Consider the following 22,889-nt stretch of genomic DNA (forward strand, 5'->3'; position numbering starts at 1 on the left):
GTATGTCCTTGGTATCTTTTAAAGTGAGTCTGTGTTCTTCCTTGATGGCTGTCCCTTATTTATGGTGGTATAGTGAGTGTGTTATTGAACCCAGAGCTCATCAATGGCCACTAGTCTAGTTAGCCCATGTTCTCCAAAGACCTTTGTCTGTGCCTACTGTGTATCCGGCTTGCAAGTGGCTGCCAGGCCTGCCTGGCTTCTAGGTGGGGTTTAGGGATCCAAACTCTAGTCCCCATACTTGTGTATCTGGTTTATCCACTGAGCCATTGTCTCAGCCACCAACTGCACTCAAGTTCGTGCTCCAGTGTTCAGGACCACCTTCCTTAGTTACTTTGGGGAAACTCTGGTCATACTTCATGGAAGAAACTGAAGAGGAGGCTTATTTTGTCCCACAGTTTCTGGCCACCATGATGGTTGAGGTTCGGCCAAGTGGCTCTGTCTGTGGTGTCGGGATCTTCCAAGGGTTAACCAGGATGCAGCAAGGGACTGGAACCACAAGTGTGTATAAGCTCCAGAGGCCCAGGAGTAGAAAGAGATGAGTCAGAACCCATGTCAAAAACAGCCCGGCACTGGGGAGGAGGAGACAGGCAGATCCCTGGGCCTGGCTGGATAACCAGCCTAATGAATTGGTGAGGGCTAGGGCAGTGAGAGACTGTGTCCAAAAACCAGTTGGGGGCCAGAGAGATGGCTCAGTAGTTAAGAATAGTGGCTGCTCTTCCAGAGGTCTCAGGTTTGATTCTCAGCGTCCATGAGGTAGCTCACAACCATTAACTCGAGTTCTAGAGGATCTGGCGCCCTCTTATGGTCTCTATGAGTACTACATGCACATGGTACAAAGACACCCATAGAATAAAAAATGAGTAAATCTTAAAAAAAAAAAAAAAAGTGAATGGCACCAGAAGACTTCACACACACACACACACACACACACACACACACACACACACACACACCCCACACACACAGAGTAACCCAAGAGCTAGCAGGATAGCTCAGCAGGTAAAGGGTAAAGGTACTTGCTGCCATGTAAATTCAACTCCTGGAATCCACATGGTAGATGGAAAGAACCAACTCCTGCAAATTGTCCTCTCACGTCCAAAGTCATTGCTGTTGCACACACCTGCCCCATAAATAAATGGCAATAAAAATTTAAAACAAGGGGCTGGAGAGGTGGCTCAGAGATTAAGAATACTAGTTGTTCTTCCAGGGGTTCTGAGTTCAAGTCTCAGCAACCACATTAATAATGAGATCTGGCATTCTCTTTTGGAATACAGGTATATGTGTAGACAGAACACTTTTACATATAAATAAATAAATAAAATGTGTTAGAACAATTTTCCCACCAGCCTTGTCCCATAGCTGCATCAGCCCCAAATAATACACTGAGATGCTGCATTAGATATAAAGCTGTTGGCTAGTTACTAGTATTTCTTATCAGCTAGCTCTGCCTTAAATAAGTATTTCTACGTGGTCTTATCTTACCAGAGAGAGAGTCCAGACTTCTCTCAAGTCCCTATATCTTGATTCTCCTTCACTACATCTCCCAGAATCCTCTTTGTCTCTTAGTCCCGCCTATTTTGCCTTCCTATTTGCCAATAATGCTTTATTCATTAACCAATAAGAGAAACATATTTACAGAATGACATCTCCCATCGAAATGTTTATTTTTTTTTAAACAAGTGATCAAAGAGGAGTAAAGTGAGAATTAGTCCAAAACCATATTCTGAGACTCTGGTCCACATCACAAGCAGAGCCTCCTCTGGTCCTTGCTGTCAGGCAGGGTGCTGGGCCAACATTAGACAGCTTCTGGGAATCTAGGTCAACTAGTATGAAAATCACACTTGAAAATGATGCTTCAGGGTTAGGGGTTAAGAATCAAGGATCAGCCAGGCCCGGTCATGAAAACCATAACCTCAGCACCCAGGAGGCAGAGGTGGGAGGCTGGCAATAGTGCATTCCAGGCCAGCCATAGGAGTGCTTGTCTCAAAACAAGGCACAGGTTAGAGACAGCTCATCTGGGAAGAGCACTTGCTGTTTTTGCAGAGGACCCAATGGCTAGCTCACAATGAGTTGTAACCCAAGCTCCAGGAATCTGATGCCCTCTTTTTACCTTCCCTGGTATGGCACCTACATAGACTCCCTCCCCCAAACAATGACAACTACCAAGAATGAAGTGTCAAGAGTCAGGGTAGGTCTGTGACAGGGCACTTGCCCACCACACAGAAGCCTCAGGATCTGACCCTGAGCACACAGAACAAACATACAAAAGAAACAAAGGTCAAGGTAAGTTCCCATTTGTCAAATGTTCTAACCTCTAGTTAGGATTGACTTCAGACATAACTCTTGTGCATACAGAATTGCATGTATGAAGTCTGACACAGTCTCTCTCTTCCCTCCAGATCCCTGCCTGAAGGAGACACTCTATGCCAACATTAAGGACTGCTGAGGGAGAGGAGAGAGGACTGCCTTCCACAGGAAACTAGAAGAACCCAGACTCTTCTAGAAGGAGTGGAATGGAATCCCCACACTGTGTTCCTGGGAGCAGGAACACATGTAGGGAGCTCTGGAGGAGAAAGAAGAAATCAGAATTCCTCCAGGGGCGGCTCTACTCAGCGGCACCATCCAAATGTCATCCCAAATGTCCTCAGTCCCATCTCCCCCAAGGTAGCAGCCCTGTGGATCCCTATAATTGGTCTCCACAGTCTGGGGCCGTTTGAAGGAGGCACCTCAGGGCTCAGATGAGGAGGGAACTACCTTCAAAATACAGTACTTGAGCCATATTTTTATAATAGAAACTTTAATATATTTCATTTTTATTGGAGTCTACAAATGTTTATCACAGAATTATTTATTTTGAATATTTTTGAGATATTGTGGATTGAAAACAGAGTTCTCAGTTTTGCGATGGGAGTTACAATTTTCATATGTGTAAATATTCTCACTCTAATAGTAGTTTCAGGTTTTTTATCTATTTGTTTTGTTTTGTTTTAGACAGAGCCTCACTATGTAGCCCTACCTGGCCTTGAACTTGCTTCATGGAACAGGCTGGCCTCAAATTCACAGAGATCCATCTGCCTCTGCCTCCTCAATGCTGGGATTAAAGGTGTGTGCCACCATGCCTTGTGGGTTTTTAGATTTAAATTCTAGAGTAGGACATAGATTTTATTTATAGATACTTGTTTCATGTAAATATAAATTCTTGTTTGAAATTTACTCTTTATTACTGAGTTGTGAACAAATGATACTTATTTAACTTCCTTTGATCTAAAGATAATATATATATATTTTGAAGGATCACATAATTTTAATAAATATTCGTTTGTCAATAGCCTATTCTCTCATCTTTCTATAGTATGAGTTTATTTATTTCTTCCTTTCTTCTTTTTCTTTTATGTGTATGACTGTTTTGCCTGCACTCAAATGCATACAGTGCCCACATAGTTCAGGAGAGGACATCAGATTCCCTGGAACCAGAGTTACAGACAGTTGTGAGCCACCAAATAGATGCTGGGAATAGAATCAAGATTTTTCTGAAAGAGCAGCCAGTGGTCTTAAATGCTGAGCAACCTCTCCAGCTCCTTGTTTATTTTAGCTGTTCCTTCATTTCTTCATTTCTTTTTTATTACATATATATGTATATATACATATATATAGTGTGTGTGTGTATGTGTGTGTTTATGATACATGCAGATGCCTCTTCACTCATGTGAAGGTCAGAGGACAGTGTTCAGGGGTCTCTGGAGTTGGTTTCATCTTCCCATCACGTGAGTCCTGTGGACCAAACTCAGGTTGTCAGGCTTGGTGGCAAGTGCCATAAGTGCCCTTACCCACTAAGCCTTCTCAGGTCATGTTTTATTTTATTTTTTAAAAAAACCACACAGCATTTCCTGTAGGGGAGTAAAGATGAAACATCTCCTGTTCTTGAGGCTTCTAATCCTGTCAGTCCCAAATATTTGCTACTTAGTGTTGTTTAACAGAATTCTACTCATCTGACCATTTTTTTAACTAATAAAAGAATACTGAGGTTACCTATTTTTTTAAGTTTTGTTTTTTGTTTGATATTTTTGGTGTTTTGTTTTGTTTATTTGTTTGTGTTTTGTTTTGTTTTTTGAGACGGGGTTTGTCTGTGAAGCTCACTCTGCATACCAGGCCAGCCTCTGTTTTAATTTAAAAAGTGTTGCAAGAGAGAAAGACCTTTAATGCCAGCACCTGGGAGGCAGAGGCAGATGAATCTCTGTGAGTTCAAGTCCAGCCTGGCCTACAGAGCAAGTTCCAGGATAGGCTTCAAAGCTACAGAGAAACCCTGTCTTGAAAAACCACACACACACACACACACACACACACACACACACACACACACACACACACACACACACACACCCCGAGGCAACAGAGCTCATATGGAGGGACTTTTTATTAGGGGAAAGGGAATGGGAAAGGGAGGAAGGGGAGTGGGGGAGACCAACCTCTGGGGACAGGAGCAGCAGAAGAGAAAAGAGGGGTTGCAGGGGGGATGCAGGGGAGACAGAGAGATAGGCAGAGAAGCAGAGAGACAGGGAAAGGAACAGACAGAAAGAGAAAGATGTGAGGTGGGCAGGGTCCTTTTAAAAGAGAACACAGTGAGTGTGCACAGGAGGTACTTAGCAGTTGCAGCTGAGAGTGTAACTTGTCAGAACTCCAAGGGCAGGCCAGTGCAGGTGCCTGAATATAGCATTGAACTCATAAGCATCCATCTGCATCTGTCTCCTGAGTGCTGGGATTGTGGCGTGCACCACTACTGCCTGGCTGAGGTTACCTCTTTATATACCTCACTCTCTTTTATTTTATGAGATAGGGCCTCATATATTCTAAGCTGTCCTCAAAGGGGACATGATCCTTCTGCCTCTAACCCTGTGTATCAACTTTGCAGGCATGCATCATTATTCTTGGTCTCTGCTGTGTTGGGGGTAAAACCCAGGGCTTCATGCATGCTAGGAAAACATTTACTCTACCAAAAAAGCCACATCCCCAGATCTTGAATTAGAATCGTTTCATGCAGAAAAAGCATTGAAGAAGGCTGGGGCAATGACTCTGTAAGTAAAGTTCTTGTTACGGCGGAGCACAAAGACCTGAGTACAACTACTAACAGCCCATAGAAAGATGGGAGTGGGGCTGGAGAAATGGTTCAGAGGTTAAGAGCACTGGCGGCTCATCCAGAGGACACAGGTTCAACTCCCAGCACCCACGTGATGGCTCACAGCCATCTATAATAATGAGACCTGGTGCCCTCTCCTGGAATGCAGGCAGAACACTGTATACATACATAATAAATCTTAAAAAAAGAAAGATAAGTGTGGTTGCACATGTCCCATAACCCCAGTGCATTAGGGATAGAACTTAAACTGCAGGTTCATTGGGAAACCTGTCTCATGGGAATAAGGCAGTTACATTCACATAGGTGCAAAAACCATATATATATATATGTACATCCATGCAAATGCAGTACACAGGCAAGTGTCACATACACAAAGTGCACACACACACACACACAGACACACTACTTTTTAAAAAGAAGAAAAATAGCAGAGGCTCCACAAGAGACTGTAACTTGAACCCAGACATAGGGAGGAAACCCAGGAATGCAAAAACAAAAAACCCAGAGTAGGTTTTTAATATTTAAAAAAGTAAAACACAAACAAGCAAGCAAGCAAAAAAAAAAAAAAACCCAAAACAACGGACCCAACAACAACAAAACATGGGTTCCTGGAAAACAACCCTACCTTCTATATAAAGGAAAAGTGCAGGCTGGAGAGCTGGCACAGTGGTTAAGAGCACTGGCTGCTCTTGCAGAGGGCTTACATTCAGTCACCAGCACTGATATGGCAGCTCACAACTGTCTATAATTCTAGGTCAGGGGCTATGTAACGCCTCCTTCTGGACACCATGGATACCTGCACTCACGGGCATGTATCCCACACAGATACACATAATTTAATCAATAAAATAAAAAAATTTAAAAAGGAAGTCAAAGAAATAGGAACTTCAAATGGCGAGTCACATCACATCCACAGCCAACAGCAGGAGTTAATGCAAGCATGCCCTGTTGCATGCTTCCTTATGCTCAGCTGTATTTTCATATAGTGTAGAACTAGTTTTCCTTCAGGACCACATGCAAGTTTTGTTCTATCAGCCAGTTCTCAAATAACCACAAAGAGACCTGACATTAATTATAAATGCTCATCCAATAGCTTAGGCTTTTTGCTCACCATCTTGTTCAACTTTAATTAACCCGTATTTCTATTTTCTAACAAGCAGCTGGATACCTTATTTTTGTACAGCGTGTTCATCTCCTGCTTCTTCAGCATCTCCTCACCACTTCTGAGACTCTCATGACTCTGCCCTTCCTCCTCCCAGCATCCTCTCTCTCTCTCTCTGAAAATCCTGCCTAGCTATAGTTCATCATCTTTTTATTAGCCAATGAGAGTAAAACATATTCGTAATGTACAAAAAGATTGTTCCATAGCAATATATAGTTCAGAAGCCCTGTCCAGGGAATGCTGCTGCTCAAAATGAGCTGGGTTTTCCCACAGCAATTAATGTAATTAAGACAATCCCCCACAGACATGCTCACGGGCCAACCCGATGTAAACAGTCCCTCATGGAGGTTCTCTTCCCATGAGATTCCAGGTTGTGTTGATTTGACATTTAATTACAATGATCATACAAATTTCCCAAATATCATTAAATAAACTGAATGCTCTTTGGTACAGGTAATTCATGTTCTTTAATCGCTGATTTTTAAATATCTGTGCATGTGATGTACATGTATGTGTGTGTGCACAGGCTAAAGTGTACAAGGTCAGGTGCGTGCATGCCTCCACAAATGTGGTCGTCAGAGGATAGCCTCCAGCATCTGTCCTTTCCTCCTGCCTTGTGGGGTTTTGTTTTTTAAAGATTATTTATTATGTATACGGTGTTCGTTTGAACGTATTCCTGCAGGCCAGAAGAGGGCACCAGATTATAGATGGTTGTGAGCCACCATTTGGTTGCCAGGAATTACCTCAGGACCTCTGCAAGAGCCCTTAACTGCTGAGCCATCTCTCCAGCCTGCCTCCTGACTTGTTAAAGACAAGCTTTGTCGCTCAACACTGATGATTTCTGGCCTGTGAGTGTCTGAGAGTTCTCTGGTCTTACAATTGGAGCAAGGAGCAATGGGGTTCCCATCCCTTTTTTTTTTTTTTTTTTTTTTTTTTTTTTTGAGACAGGGTTTCTCTGTATTGCTTTGGAGCCTGTTCTGAAATTAGCTCTGTAGATCAAGCTGGCATGTGCAGGCAAAACATTCACATACATAAAATAAAGATAAATAAATCTTTAAAAAATAACGTGTAGAAAGATTGAGGAAAAGACCTGACACAACTTCTGCCCTCCACATGAATGTGTGTGCACATGCACCCACAGGCATGTGTACACATCTACATAAAGATAAACAACACACACAGTTGTACTCACAACATCTTTCCTCATTTGCTGAAATGTCTGTGTCATTCCTGCCTTGTAAGGAATTTCAGTCTTTTTTCTTTTTCTTCATTGATTTCAGCGATGTGACACATGATCACTCAGTGGTTAAAGCCCTTGTGGTGTGTGCAAGCAGCAAGCTTGAAGACCATGGAAATGCCAAGTGGGCATGGCAGCTCTCCTGGAATTCTGGTGCTTGGGAAACAAGAGACTGGTGCCAGTGTGTGTCCTCAGAGCAAGTTGGAGAGACTCAGGATATTGGGGGAGCTCTGGGTTCAGTGGAGAAACTGCCTTAATGGATAAGATAGTGAGCCATCAAGGAAGACATCAGAAATCAACCTCAAACTTCCACCCCCCCCACCAACACACCCTCACATAAACATGGATTTACACACAGGTGAACATGAAGACATCCATGAATGTATAACATACACAAACACACACACACACACACATACACACACAGAAAAAACAAAGAGGCCATACTGACACACAATTATGGAACATGAAATACGTATATAATCTTTATTATCTGTCCCCAAGGGAAGGACCATGTAACATGGATGCTCTTTTACACACATACCCTTTTAAAAATAATATACAAACATCTCCAAGCATGTTTAAGTATCACAGCCAAATATTCACATTCAACAACGGAGACTAAATATAAATAAAAACTTACATCCACAAGAATCTATCTAGGGTTCTGCTACCAGATAGAAGACAAATAGACATGTACGTATAATAGATTTTAAAGGTTAAAAATTCTCCATTGAGTTAAAAGTTATGTATATATAAACATTTTAAGAGCTATGATAAAATATAGGAGCAGAATATTTTCAAAATTGGTACTATCATAAAACTAAAATGCTAATTATTCTATAGTCAACATATAATAATACAATAAAATTTATTAATATTACAACAAAACTTGTTATGTATACTAATAATGTAATAAAATTTGTGACATGTGAAAGTTATTACAATTTTGTAGATCAAATGCTATATTTTAATTTTTTAGATCAAGTGCTGTATTTTGAAGGTAGTTCCCTCCTCATCTGAGCCCTGAGGTGCCTCCTTCAAACGGCCCCAGACTGTGGAGACCAATTATAGGGATCCACAGGGCTGCTACCTTGGGGGAGATGGGACTGAGGACATTTGGGATGACATTTGGATGGTGCCGCTGAGTAGAGCCGCCCCTGGAGGAATTCTGATTTCTTCTTTCTCCTCCAGAGCTCCCTACATGTGTTCCTGCTCCCAGGAACACAGTGTGGGATTCCATTCCACTCCTTCTAGAAGAGTCTGGGTTCTTCTAGTTTCCTGTGGAAGGCAGTCCTCTCTCCTCTCCCTCAGCAGTCCTTAATGTTGGCATAGAGTGTCTCCTTCAGGCAGGGATCTGGAGGGAAGAGAGAGACTGTGTCAGACTTCATACATGCAATTCTGTATGCACAAGAGTTATGTCTGAAGTCAATCCTAACTAGAGGTTAGAACATTTGACAAATGGGAACTTACCTTGACCTTTGTTTTGTCGGTTCTGTGGTGCTCAGGGTCAGGCACTGGGGCTGACACATGGAGCAATTCTGACTTTTAACACTCGATTCTTTTAAAAAGTGTGTGTATGTGTATGTATGTTGATAGGACTGGTAATGCTATACTGGGATGGGCTGTTTGAAAGGATGGAGGCAAGTGTGGGATGAGGGTGGGTTAAGTAGGCACTTAGTGGTTTTCTTAATTAGACCATAGACAGGACTCCACAACTCAGAGAATATCAACATACCTTCCTTGGGCCGATGACCTCAGGCCTCTAGGGTTCCAGGGTTCTAGGTCAGGCTGGTTCGATCTCGTGCCCATACCCACAGCTCTGGGTTATAAGCCTGGATCTGGAGAGTCAGATTCCTGAGCAATGCCATGCCCTCCCCAATACCCTTATACTTCCTGTTTAGCTTCAAGGTTCCCCATTCCCCAAATCCCACCTCCCACATTGAATTCCCCCTCTGTCCAGCCTTCTGCACCCCACATGCCCCACACCCACCCACCTCTTCACACTCCTCCCGAGACACCCAGATCCTCCAGCCCATGGATCGAATGAACTGGAACCGCAGTTTGTGGAACATGGGGCGCTGGGCATAGTTCTTTCCATAGAGGAAGTAAAAAATGTCTTGTTTAGGGGCCTGGTTGTCCTCCTCCATGTCATTGGCCAGGTACCTGGGAAAGAAGTCAGGGTGTTGTGTAAGGCTCAGGAGGACTCAGCATGGGATCACAGCACAGCAGACAGGATAAGCCATAGGCAGAGCCCTATGCTATCTCTGCAGTTCTCTCTGAGATAATGACTCCACACTCTCCCTTCTCTGGATGAGTGCTATGTGCACACAGCTGCGTCCTGCCTCAGGGTTAGCATCCCAGAATCAGGCTTCATGCTGCTTGTCTTCCCTCCTTAGTGCTCAACTAAGGGTTCTGAGATCTCTCTCTCTATCTGTGTTACCTCATACTTTGTGATGCTAAGGGTGCGCTTTCTAGAATGTGTTGAATGAATCGTTGAATAAGTGGACAAATGAACGGAAGTGATTGATAAGGCATATGCAATGCTATTTACTTCAGTGACCGAGTATATGACAGAAATGCATCCAGAATAAAACAGAACTAAGGTGTCCCAAGAATGGCTGTGTTTGACAAGATCCTGCTTTCAACAAGTGTCCACTGTGATGGGATCAGGGAAAAGGAGAGACCAGAGGCTACAAACCATCCCATAATATACTTTTTATTTTTAGTTATGTGTATATGTGGGTATGTGCAGGAGTGCAGGTGTTCATGGAGAGTACTGGACCCCTGCAGTGCTGTGAATGGCCTGATACGGATGTTGTGAACTAAAATTCAGTCCTTTGTAAGAGCACTATGAGCTCTGAGCCACGGAGCTCTTGCTCCAATACCTCCCAAATCCCATCTTGACAGAATTTCAGTATAGTTCTGCTGGAGGCAAAAGCTGGTGGATCAAACAGGGCAGACAAAATGCTTTGTTCCTTTTCAGGTTGATTTGAGGTGCCCTGCTATGTGACTGTGATGTCCTTAAGATCTTTGGCGCAAGGGATCCTCCTGTCTCAGCTTCCTGAAGTATTTCTGCTATAGGGAGGCTCCACCTTATCCTGTTAGATTTCAGAGTAGGAATTGATTTTAAGAAGAGGTGATTATCTCCAGGCACACGTGTGTGAAACATGTAGACAGGGTTAAAAGAGAGGGCACAGCACTGGAAGGGGACTGGAGGGAGGGAGGATTGTTTGTAGTTGAGTTTGGTTGGGGAGTTCCTAGAAAGATGGCTGAGTTCATGCTTGTGAACACTTGCCTCCAGGTATGTGCTGGGTCAGTTTAACTGTCAACTTGCCATGACCTAGAATTACTGTGGGAAAAAAAAACTCAGAGGGAGGAAGTCAAGGAGGGGATACAGCCACACGTTAGTGCTTGGGGACAGGATTGAATCTCTACAAGGGGCTTTGCATTTCTTGGTTTTATTCTGTGTGTCCTTAAGTGAGAGAGGGTGTGTGTCTGGAGGTGCACAACTAAGTACTTAAATTTAGCCTGAAGTCAACCCCGGGTTTTTCCTAGGAGCTGCCTACCTTGTTTTATGGGATAGGGTCTCTCACTGAGACCTCAGTCTCACCAGTTAGGTTAGGGGGCTTCTCTGAACCCCAAGTGATCTTCCTTTCCTTGACCTGCTAGTACTGGAATTGCAACCACCTGGCCCACCATTTCATCCTAAAAAATCTGAAAAAGTCTTCATGCTTGTATGGCAAGTACTTTACCACTGAGCCATCTCCCAGCCCTTGCTAAATTATTAGGTGGTATTAGCTTTTTTTGTTTGTTTGTTTTTGTTTTGTTTTGAACAAAAACAGTTTAAGGACATTTATGCTACAAGGACAGGTCAGAGGCCCACTTTTTGTGACCCCCCACATCCAGGGCAGGGGACAGTGACCAACAGGGGGAGACAAAATACTCACAGAGCCAGGAAGAAGTGGATTGGCCTATACTGCCAGGAGAAAAGCCCAGCGCGGCTGAAATAAGCTATGACCATAGACAGGAGGTACTGATGGAGAGAGGAGACAGGAAAGGAGATGTCACACCCTGGAGAGGAAGAGTCTAGGGACAGGGGAAGGGGAGGCTGAGCTGGCATTAGGCTCACAGAGGATCCCTGAGCTTTGGGTGCCTGCTGGAGTGAGGAAGGATGGGTGAAGGGGGCTTTCAGGCAGGCCAGGCCCGGGGAGGAGGCCCTTGTTGATCCAGCATGGCTGGCTCTGAGTCAGTTCTGAGGGAGGGCTTGGGACAACAGGGACAAGGAGGTCTTTGCCCTGCAGGAACAAAGGGTCCCAGGGAGCTGTGGGGAGAGAAGAGGCAATTCCCAGGGTAAGATGGTGACCATGGGCTCAGATTCCAAGGACCCCAGTGAGTCAGGGGCTTCCTGTCCACTCTGTAAGACACTGCCAGGCCCTGAAGAGAGACACTGGCAGGACACCGAGGCTCAGGACTGTGTGTGTGGCTTCAGGGGGCACTGTGGAGGGACGGAGCACCGTGGGTCAGGCAGGACAGATCTGGAGCCCAGCTCAGCACACCTTATCAGACACTCTGAGCGTCTTGTCCCAGGCCAGGAATTTTTTCACGAGAGGATCCTCTGTGAACAAAGCACATGTGTCATGGTGTGAAGGGGAACAGCTGGGAGAGAGAGAGCCAGGCAATGGCCTCCTGGGGGAGGGTCAGGTCAGAAGGAACACTTAGAGGGCCCAGCTGAAGGAGTAGGGATGGCCCAAGCCCCTTACAGCTGTAAGACCATGAGTGACTCTCAGGTGTTAGACATTGAACTACAGGATTCTATCTCTACTGCTGGATTTAGGTCTTTCTTAAGTGTGGTTGTTTTTATGCTCTATTCCTTCCCTTTTGGAGTAAGAAAGTGTTTGACTTGATTTTCATTTCATGAAAGCACAAAGTTAAGAGACTTTCATTATTTTCAAGTAACTTCCCTTTTAAAGAATTAGAATGTTTATTAAACTGTGAGGCTTTTAAAGTTGTACGTTATTTATATTAATACAAGGTCTTGGGGACACTGGGCATGGTAGTGAACACCTTTAATCCCAGCACTCGGTAGGCAGAGACTGGCAGATCTCTGTGAATTTGAGGCCAGCTTGGTCTACAAAGTGAGTTCCAGGACAGCCAAAGCTACACAGAGAAACCCCGTCTCAAAAACCAAAAACAGCAACAACAAAAAAGATCATGGGAACAAACAGAAAAGGAAAGGTTATACCTTAAGGTGATATATTTATGTACCATGTTGACAAGAGGGGAAGTGTAGTTAACTTCTGGTCCTGACTTGACACAGTCCAGGATTACCCGAGGGACTCTCAGTTTAGAGATTGCCTCCTTGCCTCCATCAGATTGACCTGTGGACATGTTCTGGGGTAGTTTTATGATTGCTAATTTACGTGGGAGGCTCCAGCCCACTGCGGGTGGTGCCATCCCTGAGGAGTGTCTGGAGAGGAGTCACTGGTAAAATTTAGAAGGTCAGTGTCACACAAGCCACATGTAAGGGGTGTTTTATATGTCTGGGACCCTGGGATCACTCCAGGAGCTCGAATGTGCAGGAGATGACCCTGTAACTGAGCTGCATCCCCATCCCAGGACCAAGACGTGTCAACACGCCGTGATATCCCCCCATTGCACCAAACACACCACTTGGTGGGCCAGAAGCACTTATGCTGACAGTCCCATTTGATGACCTTGAGGGTGGCAACATGACTGGGTGGTCCTCATGTGAAGGGAGACACCTTAACTCAGTGACTCAGGAAGACGTGAGTTAAACTCCTCTTCTTCACCTCCATGTGAACCTTTGTCCATTCTAGCCTAAGCCCCTGCCATCAATTGCCCTGACAACCAACTGCATGTAAGTCTTCCAGGCTAACAGCCCTGGGAGATGAGGGCAGCTTTTCCCTGGGGAGGGAGGTTGACTAGAAGTTCCCCCTTTTGCCTAAAGAGGAAGCCATTCAGGTGTCACCTACCCAGCAGCCTGGTGAAGACCTTGTGGTGTTCAGGTCTCACTGTAGACACGTGCCGCCTCTTCAGCGTCATCCGGAGCCCACACAATGTCTCCACTGACCACACCGGCTCAGGATCAGGTTCTAGCAGCTCTGCCAGGTCATCCTCAGAATCTGATGACAAGTCTCTCTTCCTCTTTGGGCTGGTGGATGGAGGCTGGGGATGGGCCTCCTCACTTGGTTCTAAGTGAAGAAACCAGTGTGAACTCAGGCTTTGCTGATCTCAGCACTGCCCCCACGGTACCCCCAAACACCTCAAACACCCCAAGCTCCATCAGCTTCTGATTTTCCCCCAAACCATCATGCCATTTCCCTCTGTGCTGATAGCCACCTGCCCCTCATCATGTGCCCATCCCCTCTCTCCCTGTTCCTCCAGGTTCTTTCTCATTAGAGACAATTGTCCCCATAAAAAGGAAGTCTCTTCTTGCGTCCCCTCTTCTCTGCCCTGTCTTTGCCTCTTGGTGCCTGACCCCTTCCTTGTTCTGCGGGTTTCCAGACATGTGACATCTGTGTCTGACCCCCTGTCCTCCCTGCCTCCAGGCCTGCCTCCTGGACCCTCCTTCCTTCCTTCTGTGTCCTTCCTCCTTGCCATCCACCTCTCACATCTCTTCTCACCCGGTCCCCTCACCTGTTGGTCCTGAGATCTCCCCGCCAGGTGAGGGCCTGGTGATGCCAGGCTGAGGACTCTGTTCCTCAGAACACAGTGACAGTTGGCCAGCGGTCACGATTCTCCCAAGCTGTTTCCTCCCTTCCATGAATCCCAGCCTCTGATCTATCCCACCCTCCTCCTGGACTCTGACTGAATCCACACATGATGTCCCTTCCCCCATCTAGGGAGAGGTGAGGTGTGGAGGAAAGCTCCAAAAAGAGGCTGTTGTCCACCGAGCTGCCCACCACCATGGAGTGCTTCTCCTCCAATCAGGAGGGGCAGACGCCTGTGATGTCATCAGCCTTCCAATCTGGCAACCAGTTTGAAATAAAACATGTGTAACTGACAGATTGATGTGTTTTCTTGTTCTGAGGATTCGGGGTCAGTTTGTCTCCCGCCACTGACCTACACTCATTCCATCTCCAAACCCATTCTGCATGCCTGTTCCCTTTGCAGTGTGTGTACTGGGGGGCTGTGTTTTCTTCATGCGGCACTGAAACATTTTAGATTCACCTTTTCTCTGCACCCTCCCATTTGAAACGTCAGTGTCTTCCCCAACATACACCATTTCTCCATTCAGTTAAAGAAAAGGAATTTAAAATTTGAAATTAATTAATTACTAATTAATTTTGATTTTTGAGGAAGGGTTTCTCTCTGTATCTCTCACTGTCCCGGAATTTGCTCTGTAGGCCAGGCTAGCTCAAACTTTGAGTTCTGCCTGCCTCTGAGAAATTTCTTTTTATAATTCTTCATTCCCCTTCTTGCTCTGTGGTTTTCAGTCCATGCGTCATCCATGTCCCATTTCCTGCCCCCCCCCACTTCTCCAGTCTCTGGCATCCAGGCTCCTCCTATCTTCTATGCCCCTTCTCTTTATGGCCACCTGCTCATATTTCTTCTCACCCTGGTAACCTCACCTGGGAGCTCTTCATCCACCACTGGTGAGGATACTGTGGTGCTAAGCTGGGGACACTGTTCCTCAGGTGGCGAGGATGGGTCACCGGCAGCCATAATTCTCTTAGGCACTTTCTTCTCTTCTATAAATCCTAGACTCTTGCCTCTCCCAATCTCTTCATGGGCTCTGGCTGAATCCACTCCTAGTTCTCCCTTCAGTATTCTAGGGAGAGGTCCGATGTGGAGGAGAGCCTTGAGAGGTGAAATTGTCCACCATGCTGCCTAACCCTTCCAATCAGGAGGGGCGGAAGCCTGTGAGGTCATCAGCCTTCTAACCTGGCAACCAGTTTGAAAGAAAACATGTATAACTGATGAATTGATGTGTCTATTTGTTCTGAGGATGGATGTGCATACAGTCTTGAAAATCTATAGCTGAAGAATGCAATGGGTATTCTAAAGAAAGCAAGATAACTATAGTTGAACACAACAAGGTAGATTCTTTGGAGGACTTGTGAAGTGATGGAGATCTGGCATGTGGGCTGGTATCAGGCCAAAGGTTCTCTTAATGACACCTTTGAACCAGTGCTTCTGACTGGTAAGTGCTACCCATAGATGTAGGTAGTGTCCATATGAGCATGAAGACCTCAGTGCAGAGTTGAGGGTGGGCTTCTACCCTTAGCTTCTCTATGCCTTGCTGGGCCTACACCTTTAATCTTTCCATTGTGTTCTCTTGTGAATATGATCTTGAAGAAATTGAAGAAATCTTCCAATGCTGTGACTCCTAAAATCTAGTGAGACCCTTGTGTGCAGAGGATGGCTGCTCAAGATGGATTTTTGCTACCTGTACTCACAATGTAATTTTAATCACAGGATTCAAAACTGAATCTTTCAGCTGATCAAGTTTATAAGAGGGAGAAACATATATGGCAACAGTCTCTGGATTCTGACCCCTGAGGGAGAGGCCAGCCCTGAGGATCATTGAAAATTGGAGCATTTCCAAGCCATGGAGGAGAGGAAGATCCTGGGCAAAACAGTGGCATCTCTTAACAGAAGGGTTGACATTCAGTATCTATTCTATCCTGCTTATATTTCTGTTCCCATAGTTAAATATCCTAATAAAAAAGTAACTAAGTGAAGAAAGGTTAGTTCAGAATACAGCCAACCACTGTGAAGAACAAGGCAGTATCAAACAATTAGTGATATCACATCTGCAGAGAGAAACAATGTATACACGCTCACTTATCTTCTGTGCTCACCTTGATTCCTTTACTCTTAAACAATTCTGAATCCCTGTCTCTGGGAATGGTACCACCCATAGTGGGCTGGTTCTTCTCATAGCACCTTAATTAACTTAAGGTGATCTCCCACGGACATGCCTATAGGACAACCCATTCATTGGAACTCTCCTCCCAAATTATTCCAGATTGTGTCAAGTTGACAACCCTGAAGCTAATTGTCAAAATATCCAAGAAGGAGGCAACCTACTATGGAGCATAGGACAGAGAACCAAAAAGAATCAAGATGCAAGAACAGCCAGCCATGGATTGAGTGCAGTCATTATACAGTGGAAGGTGAAAGTAGATAGTAGCCAGGGATCCAGCTGGTGCTGTCTTATCTGTCTTTACTAGTGTCTTACAAGCTATCCAGTCTTAGTTTCTGTCCTCTGCCTGATACAGAAACACACAAGGATAAATGTCCATTGACATTTGGAGGTGTGAGTACGGGATATGCCGAACAGTGCTGGGAGGATGTCCCCATCCACATTGCTGCCTTTTCAGAGACCCCCTCTGCATTGGCCTCAACTTTATATGCGCTTGCCTGACCAAACCACAAACTTTCTCCTTTTCTTTCTGCTCTATTTTTGATACCAATTTTTACTTTTAAACCTGGCTAAAAGCAGCCTACAATGACTATGCCATATCCTATATGCTATGCTGTCTCAAAAATTCCCTTATCACTATAGTTAGTACATTCCTATCTTAGCTTTTTTATATGTTGCTATGATTAAAAAATGCCTCAAGGAAAGCAACTTAAAAGAGAAAGGACCGATTCCGGCTTACAGTTCAAGGGTATAAACCATTGTGGCAAGGAAGTCCAGCAGCAGGAGGTTGAAGTAATTGGCTATAGTCAGGAAGCAGAGAGTGGATGATATACAAATGTTGTTCAGCTCCCTTTCTCCATCTTATACAGCCCCAGTATGCCCTGTATAGGGTATGGACCTGCCCACAATGAAGATGGGTTTTATGACATCAATTAATATAAAATAATTCTAGATTCAGTCAAGGTAACAACTCTAACCATCACAACTTCAAAGTCTCAGGGCATGGTGATTCATGTCTATAATCCTAGCACTCAAGAGGCAGAGACAGAGGCAGAAGCAGAAGGATAATCTGCAAGCTGGAGACCAGCCTGATCTGTATAGTGAGTTCCAAGCCAGACAAAGACACATAGCGAGACCCCCCCTGAAAAATACAAAAAACCAAACCAAACAAACAAACAAGAAAAACAAAGTCTCAGGACACAGGCAAAATATTTACAAATTCCTTGGCAGAATGTAATACAAATAGCATTTTGTGCAAGTTCTCATACATATATCATTGATGGGGGATGTCCTTCTGTATATGTGTTTCTCTTATTGGTTGATGAATACAACACTGTTTGGCCAATAGAGGCAGGAAGATAGGTGGAACTAGGAGACAAGGAGGATTTTGGGAAAGGTAGGCACAGAGAGAGACCGGATAGAGACACCGTGAAGGAGTAAGAGGTCTGGACCCTCCTTCTCCAGTAAGCCAGGACCATGTAGAAATACTTAGATTAATAGAAATGGATTAAAAATTAAGACAGAGCTAGCCAATAAGAAGCACTAGCCATTGACCAACAGTTTATTATATTATGTCTCTGGATGTTTATTTGGGGCAAATCACCTGTGAGACTAAGCTGGAGAAAAACTCCAGCAACATCTCATTCTCACTTGAAACCCTTGGGTGTGGTCTACACTGTCTGAATATCTACCGGGATTATCTTTTGAACTCACTGTAGGATCTCTCACCAAGTTAGGTTTACAGCATCCTAAAACTTCTGTACTGTGACCCTCCACACTTCTTCAAATTCCTCTTCCGGGTCAGCTCTGAAGACTTAGAAACCACAAGGCCAGTTTTATCACAGAAATGGTCCCACTTCCTGGCATTATATTTCTCTATGAATTGCATTTATATTTTTATGACATAGAAAGAGGAACATTTCATTTGACCTCATTGTTTCAGAATGTCTCTGTAATCATTGTGAGGCAGAACATCGTAGTGTAGGATTGTTGCTCCTTGTATGGTAAACAAGAAATGGAAAAAGGGAGACATGAAGGGACCAGATAGCCCCAATAAATCCCCTCCCCGCTACCACTGAATCTTCTTCCTCAGTCTATGCCCCATGTCTTAAGTTTCCAGGACCTCCCAAGACAGTGCCATTAATTGGGGACCTAGGCTTTGACACTGCTGGGACAAACTATTGGAAGGAAGGAAATGTTTATTTGAGCTCACAGTTGAAGAGGCTACAATCCATCATGGCAGGGAAGGTGTGGTGGCAGGAGTGTGAGGATGTTCATCACATTGCATCCACAGTCAGGAAACAGAGAGAGACAGGGAGGGAGGAGAGGGAGAGAAGAGGGGGAGAGGGTAAGAGAGGGAGAGGAGAAGAAAGAAGAGAAAGAGAGACTGTTGATCAGCTTGCCTTCTCCTTTTCTTCTTTTTTATTCTGTCTAAGACACTAAGTCCATGAGATGGTGATGGGAGATGCCATTATGTATATATGTTTCTCATACTGGTTAATAATAAAGCACTGTTGGCTAATAGGAAAGGAAGATAGGAGGGACTAGGAGACAAGGAGGAAATAAAAAGTAGTAGGGAGGAGTCAAGATGGAGAGTCTAAAGAAAACAGTATGCCGCTGGCTCCCTGGTAAGAGAAATACATAGATCAACAAAAATGGGTTAATAATTAAGGCAGAGCTAGCCGATAAGAAACAAGTAACAGGGCCAACAACATTGTATCAAATACAAAGTCTCTATATGTTATTTGGGGCTGGTGCAGCGACAGGACAAGACCAAGTGACAGACAAAAAAACCGTACTCGTTACAAGATGGTGCTGCCCATTTCAAGGTGGGTCTTCCTTCCTCACAAAACCTCTCAGGAAACTCCCTTAAAGACATGCCAGTGGTGTGTTTCTGGAATGGTTAGTGTTAATTACCCACTTGACAGAATTTAGAATTGCCTAGGAAACAATCCCACAGGCATGCCTGTGAGGTAATATCTAGTTTGGAATGGCCTCTGGGCAAGCCTGTGCAGAGTTATCTTGATTGGGTTCACTGAGGTAGGGAAACCCACTCTGCAGGCACCATTTCCCTGGGGTGAGATTACAAGTGAAGAAAGCAAAGTTTAATTTAGTGATTCCTCATCCCCTTTGCTTTCTGTTTGTAGATTTGATAGGAGCTCCTGTCTGGCTTCCCTACCATGACCGACCACCTTTGCACTGGGAGCCAAATGAAGCCCATTCTCCCTTAAGTAGTTCTAGTTGGGGTATTTCATTGAAGCGACATAAAAAGAAACTAAGACAGTCTTTCAGGTGTCTCTAAATCTAGTCAAGTTGACAATTTAGATTCACTATGAGGAGCATTCTCCACTTGTTAATGATACAAAGTATACTTAATATTTTTAGCTGGGCAATGGTGGAGCAGGCCCTTAATCTGGTACTCAGGAGGCAAAGGCAGATGGATCTCTGAGTCCAGGCTAGCCTGGTCTATAGTCTACAGAGAGTTCCAGGATAGCCAGGGCTACAAAGAGAAACCCTATCCAAAATAAATAAATAAATAAATAAATAAAAAGAAAGAAAAGAAAAAAAAAAAAAAGATTCACCATTGTATCACCCAAGTTGGTAGTGGTGACTGACAGGCAGCGCTGAACTGAAGAGGTTGACAGACAGCAAGCATTCCCTACCCATAGCCTAGAACTATGAGTTTTTAGATGGATAGGAAGTATAATTATAGAATAATTTCTTAAGTGGTCGTCTAACACACAGAGACACTGATTGAAGAAAACCTGCTGGAGTATGTGATATTTGCATTTTCCCTGTCTTTAAGACCATGTGTTTGCTTGTATTGGTTTCCATGGTAGTTTAATTTTAAACTTGATTTATTATTGTTGTTTGTTTCATGTGAGTGTGTACACACATAGGAGGTCAGAGGACAACTTTTGGGAGTTAGTTCTAGTCTTCCACTGTGGGTTCTGGGACTGAAGTCAAGTTTTCAGGCTCACATGGCATCTAGCTGGCCCTCCCTGGTAATTTTTTGAAGATTAAAAAAATTATGTGGCCAGTGTGTGTGTGTGTGTGTGTGTGTGTGTGTGCTGTTAGAGGCCACAGGCATCAGATACCCTGAGCCGGAATCACAGGTGAGGTAATCTGACAGACATTGGCCCTTGCAGCCTGATGCAGGTCCTCTGGAAGAGCCTAAGGAAGAACAGTGGCTGCCCTTAACTGCTGAGCTACCTCTCCAGTTCTGCTCCTTGTCATTTGTTTGTTAAAAAGCTCCTTAAGAAGTTGGATGTGCTAGTGTAGGACTGCCATTGCAGGTTTGAGGCATGCCTGGACTCCAGAGTGGGTCCATGCCAGCTTGGGTCACTTACTTAGTGAGCCACCTCAAAACAGAAAGAAAATAAGAAAGGGCTAGATGTAGCTTAGTGGTCAAGTGCTTGCCTTGCATGTGCAAAACTCTAGGTTCAATCTCCACTACACACACACACACACACACACACACACACACACACACACACACACGTTCATTGGAGTAGCAGATATTGAATATTTATGTAGTCTTGTGAGTACATCTTCAAATTATTTATTAGAAATACTATTTGTGTGTCTGTGAATGTTATGGCATGCACTCGCCATAGTGTGTAGTTGTGGGTCAAAAGACCTATTTGTGGGGTTGGTTTTCTCCATTCACATTTACATAGGTTCTATGGATCTATGTAAGGTTGCCAGGCTTCCTCTGCAAGTATTTCTACCAGCTGAACCACCTCACCAGATCATCTTCCCATTTTATTAGAATATTTCTGTGAGAAAATTCACAATAGAGACACCTGTGAAACAGGGAGCTGGAGAAATGGCTTAGTCTACTGGCAAAGTGATGGCAGAACAAGCTTCAGGATCTGAGTTTGGATCCCCAGCACCCATGTAAGAGTTGGGTGCAGTGAGTGCCTAGTGCTGAGAGGCAGAGGCAGGCAGGTCCCTAGAATTCACTAGCCAACTCTCTTAACCAAATTGGTGAGCTCCAAGTTCAATATGAAGACCTTGGATCATGCACATGCTCACAAAAACACATACTAAAACACTAAAACACACAGACAGACACAAATGCAGACACATAGATACACAGAGAGACACACAGATACACACAAAATACTTTTGGAGCAAACAGAATGATCAACTCTCCCAAGGGTATTTAACTAGGTATAGAACACTATTAAACAGTATTGAATGACTGTTAATGTTAACAATAACCCTTTATTAGAAGCACCCTTCTTAATGTTTATTTCCCTTTAAATAAGCTAAGTATTTGCTTCCCTAATTGATAGCTGCTTGTCTCTTTCTGGGTGTGCCAAGCAGAAGACTACTAGTCAATTATTTTGGTGAACTGCCGGGACACCTTAGAAACTCAGCTTCTCTGAACACTGCACAGCCACCTTAATGAAGCTGCCCAGCATTCACAGATACTCGCTGTTGAAATGCATTTCCATTTCCAACGCTGCTATCCTGGGCACCAGTGTCTCTGACAGCTTCTGTCTCCTTCCCTTTCTCCCTTTCTCCCTCCGTCCTCTCCCTCCTCCCCTCCTTCCAGGATTTCACTATGTTGCCCAAACTGGCCTCAGACTCACATTCCTCTTGTTCATCTGCTCCAAAGGCACTGTCACACACAGGTTTCTAACAATCCTTTTGCAATCACAAGCCTTGGTGAATCAAAGCAGCTGTTTTAACCCATGCTGCAATATCAGGCTCTGGGAAAGGCTTCTCTCCAGGGCTCTTTGCCTACTTTTGACCCTTCTCATCAGCTCAGTGGGCTCAGCTGGTGAGACACTGATGAGACGATCAAAAAAAAAAAAATGGCAATGAAAAACAAGCACCGATTGCAAGGAAGGAGAAGAGTGGAGACAGCAAATGAGAGAGTGTGGGAGAGTTGAGAATGAAGAGGGCAGAGGGCAATGAAGAGCTACAGACAATACACAGTGAGCTCTCAGCAGGGAATACCTGGGACCCAATAACTGTGACGTTTGCGGCTGACATACTGAGAGTCATAACACCTGAGTCTATTTAGGGTCAGCATTAGCTGGCACAGTTGCTTCTGTTGCTGTTCCTGGAGGCCACATGCTACAACAGCTGCCAAGTGCTAGGGCCATCAGTGGGTGAAAGGTCAGGGCATTAAGTCTCTAGTTTCTAAAGCCGGACCTAACAGGCCTCTAGGTCAGGACCTGGAGCCAAAGCTTCTAGGCCTGCTAGTCCAGTCAGTAGAGTATGGTATGCCTGCATGGATTGAGCTTCTCATTGCCTCAATTCCTATCTGAGCAGAATAGAAGGATCTCAGCCTGCTGACTGCTGACCCTTGTTCTGTCTGTACACATTGAAATCTTAATACAAAAATTATATTAGTTCAGCAGTTGTGGTGCATGCCTTTAATCTCAGCAGAGACAGAGGCAGGTAGATCTCTGTGAGTTCAAGGCCAGTTCCATGACAGCCAGGGCTA

General features: G+C 44.5%; 1 protein-coding gene across 1 annotated transcript; it reads right to left on the reverse strand.

The window, feature by feature from the left end:
- Positions 1-8,734: 8,734 nt before the first annotated feature.
- LOC127237146 (speedy protein E4A) lies at positions 8,735-14,484 on the reverse strand. Its single transcript, XM_051205221.1, has 7 exons — positions 14,194-14,484; positions 13,530-13,748; positions 12,093-12,151; positions 11,484-11,569; positions 9,531-9,699; positions 9,272-9,374; positions 8,735-8,890 (listed from the first exon to the last, which is right to left on the reverse strand). The coding sequence occupies exons 1-6, from the start codon at positions 14,393-14,395 to the stop codon at positions 9,315-9,317; spliced, it is 795 nt and encodes a 264-aa protein (XP_051061178.1). The 5' UTR covers positions 14,396-14,484; the 3' UTR covers positions 8,735-8,890; positions 9,272-9,314.
- Positions 14,485-22,889: the final 8,405 nt, after the last annotated feature.

The sequence above is a fragment of the Phodopus roborovskii genome, unplaced genomic scaffold (genome assembly GCF_943737965.1).
Source record: "Phodopus roborovskii unplaced genomic scaffold, PHOROB, whole genome shotgun sequence".
In the NCBI taxonomy this organism is placed as follows: domain Eukaryota; kingdom Metazoa; phylum Chordata; class Mammalia; order Rodentia; family Cricetidae; genus Phodopus; species Phodopus roborovskii.